The 2,500-nt window shown below is 49.2% G+C and overlaps 1 protein-coding gene across 12 annotated transcripts in view; it reads left to right on the top strand.

Annotated features, from left to right (window-relative positions):
• LOC116842480 (protein tramtrack, alpha isoform) overlaps window positions 1-2,500 on the top strand; it is a 72,936-nt gene that overhangs the window by 48,488 nt on the left and 21,948 nt on the right. The window contains exon 5 of one of the 12 annotated variants that reach the window (XM_032811762.1): window positions 596-2,241. The exons of the other annotated variants lie outside the window; for them this stretch is intronic. Within the exon in view, the coding sequence (XP_032667653.1) occupies window positions 596-1,200 (605 nt within the window). The 3' untranslated portion in view covers window positions 1,201-2,241. Of the gene's footprint in view, window positions 1-595; window positions 2,242-2,500 lie in introns of those variants that run through there. 12 annotated transcript variants of the gene reach the window in all.

Raw genomic sequence — 2,500 nt, 5'->3', positions numbered from 1 at the left:
TTTGCTGGCTCTACCCTTCCTCTTGCTTCCCCCCACAAATATAGAAATATATACGTTGTGCCGACAGTATCATACACAAAGATACGTAGTCACGGTGTGCGGTAGAACTCCGTTTATCAGAACACCCCGCGGCAAAGAGAAAGAAAGAGAGAGAGACAGAGAGGGAGAAGAAGGAAGTTCTTCGCAGCGGAAACTCGAAAAAAAAAAAAAAAACAACGAACATTCCAAAAACGATTTGTGAACGTGTGTATAGAAATGATTTTGAACGAAAAATATGACCTGTGGTAATAAGGAACTCGAAGCACCTGATTCTGTCCGCACGACGAAGATCAGTTTTTACTACCAAGAGTGGCGATATACACTGACAACGTGTAACGGAGAATCTCGAGATAACGCACAAAAATGTTTGCTGGAATATTGTTCATCTGTGTGCGATAACACACCATTCTAGAAACAAAAACGTAGCAAGAATTTCAGCCTGGCATCTTCTGATAAACGGACCGCTACCGCGCATCCAATGCTTGTACGACATACTTATATATTACTATTGCGGGCATGAAGAGCGATTTAAAGGACCCAGATTTCTTCGTTTCAGAACTGGAGGAGACGTCAAGCGGCGGCGGCGGCGGCGGCGGCGGCGGCAGCGGCAGCGGTGGCGATTGCGAACCGACTCACATACGCATCAACTTTGAGCGATGCTTTCGCAAGGAGTTCAGCACGTCGACATTGCAGGGTAAAGCCGCGGCCGCCGCCATGTTGGACGATCAGCAGCAACAACAGCAGCAACAGCAGGTGCACTCGGACTCCGAGATGGAGGCGAAGATGTCGAGGGACAGCATAAGCAGTGCCATACTTAGTCTGGTGGCCGGCGAGTCGGAAATCAGTCAGAGCGACTTCGAGGGCTCGTTCAAGGCGGAGAACGAGCGCACGGAGGGCTCCGTGCGGGACTTCTGCGTGAAGGAGGGCGACGTTTACCGGTGCACCGTGTGCCATCGCACATATACTCACATCAGCAACTTCTGCCGGCACTACGTCACCTCGCACAAGCCTAACGTCAAGTACTACGCCTGTCCGGTCTGCTCCAAGGAGTTCACCAGGAAGGACAACATGGTCGCCCACGTCAAGATCATACACAGCAACAAGCTCATGAGTCTCAACAACAGCAGCGGCGGCGGCAGCATGGGCCAACAGCCGCGGTAGACCACCGCGTCCATTCGTTCCGCCTTCTCCTCTGCCTACGACGACGGATCGCCACGTTGTCTCGCGGATTTCGTGGAAACGTGCGCGACCCGCGACACGTAACGTCACCGAAAATTCCTTGGTGCCGTATTACTACGCTCCGTCATATTCACGTTCGCAGTATCGGGCCTCTGTGACAGCGCCGACGCTCTGTGGTCCACAATGAGATTCGGTGATGCCGAGCTTCTGTGTTACCGAGGATAGCTTCGATACCAGTGATTAGCGATAGTTAGATTACGTTACTTAGTAACTATATATGTATATATATGTGTGTGTATATACACACATATGTATACATACACACATATTGTAGAGTTCGCGCTGTCACACAAGTTATGGTACCGACCGTGGTATTACGACTGACGCGGGAGTAGTTTTCACGACAGGGTTTCAAGTTGTTGCATATAGACGGGACCAAGGAACGACATGGAAAGGAGGCGGAGGAGGAGCTCAAGAAAAACGCAAGAAAGAAAGAAAGAGATAGAGTAAGAGAAGCGCCTCGTAACGAAGTCAATGCGCTCCTACGAGCGTAAGCAGCGAGGAGATGCGAGAGGAGTAGATAGATAGATATGTATAAGCGGTAGATAGGTAGGCAAGCGGCTGATCTTACAGAAACGGCTGAAGAAGGAAAGTGGGAAGGGTGGTTTATAGAGGGAGGGTGGGATGTGCAAGATTCAAAGCTATGAATATCATCGCCGGAGCGCGCGATTCTTTTTTGACGCCCGAGTTTTTCCCGCGAATTTCTGGCGCACGCTATAAGAACGACCGCTAACTCTTCGAGGGCTGATCATCATTGATCTTATAGGATGGACGTGTTTTATAAAATATAAGATTCGCTTCACGTCTTTTACTATTTTAACTACGTGACGCGGATACTGTGTTGCACAGTTCCGAACCTCTTAGATTTTTTATGGAACTTTCGACAAAGGGGAGAGGACTTTCACGTGATGTGAAGTCTCGCTCTCGAAGGGTTAACATAGAAAAAAAAGAGAGAGAGAGAGAGAGAAAAAAAAGCTATTCTACCGACGTTGCGCGATTCGCAAGCGCGAGGTATGGGTCTGACCAAGTCCAGTATACGCGCTAATACAATTAACTCTCAAGCAGCTACTAAAGTAATTTCACTTGTATGATACTTAAATTAATAGGGTGTTATGCCAATGCGAGCCGTTGCTCGGTACTTTTCAACGGTGTCCCTTGGTACCCCGTTTATGGGCAGCTTTTTTTAGAATCCGCGGCGATCTGCCCCCCCCCCCCCCCCCCC

The sequence above is a fragment of the Odontomachus brunneus genome, unplaced genomic scaffold (genome assembly GCF_010583005.1).
Source record: "Odontomachus brunneus isolate Ranch 3 - 2012 unplaced genomic scaffold, Obru_v1 Obru_scaffold_025, whole genome shotgun sequence".
Lineage (NCBI taxonomy): Eukaryota > Metazoa > Arthropoda > Insecta > Hymenoptera > Formicidae > Odontomachus > Odontomachus brunneus.
The sequence above is the reverse complement of the archived record's forward strand: the minus strand, read 5'-3'. Positions and strand labels throughout refer to the sequence as shown.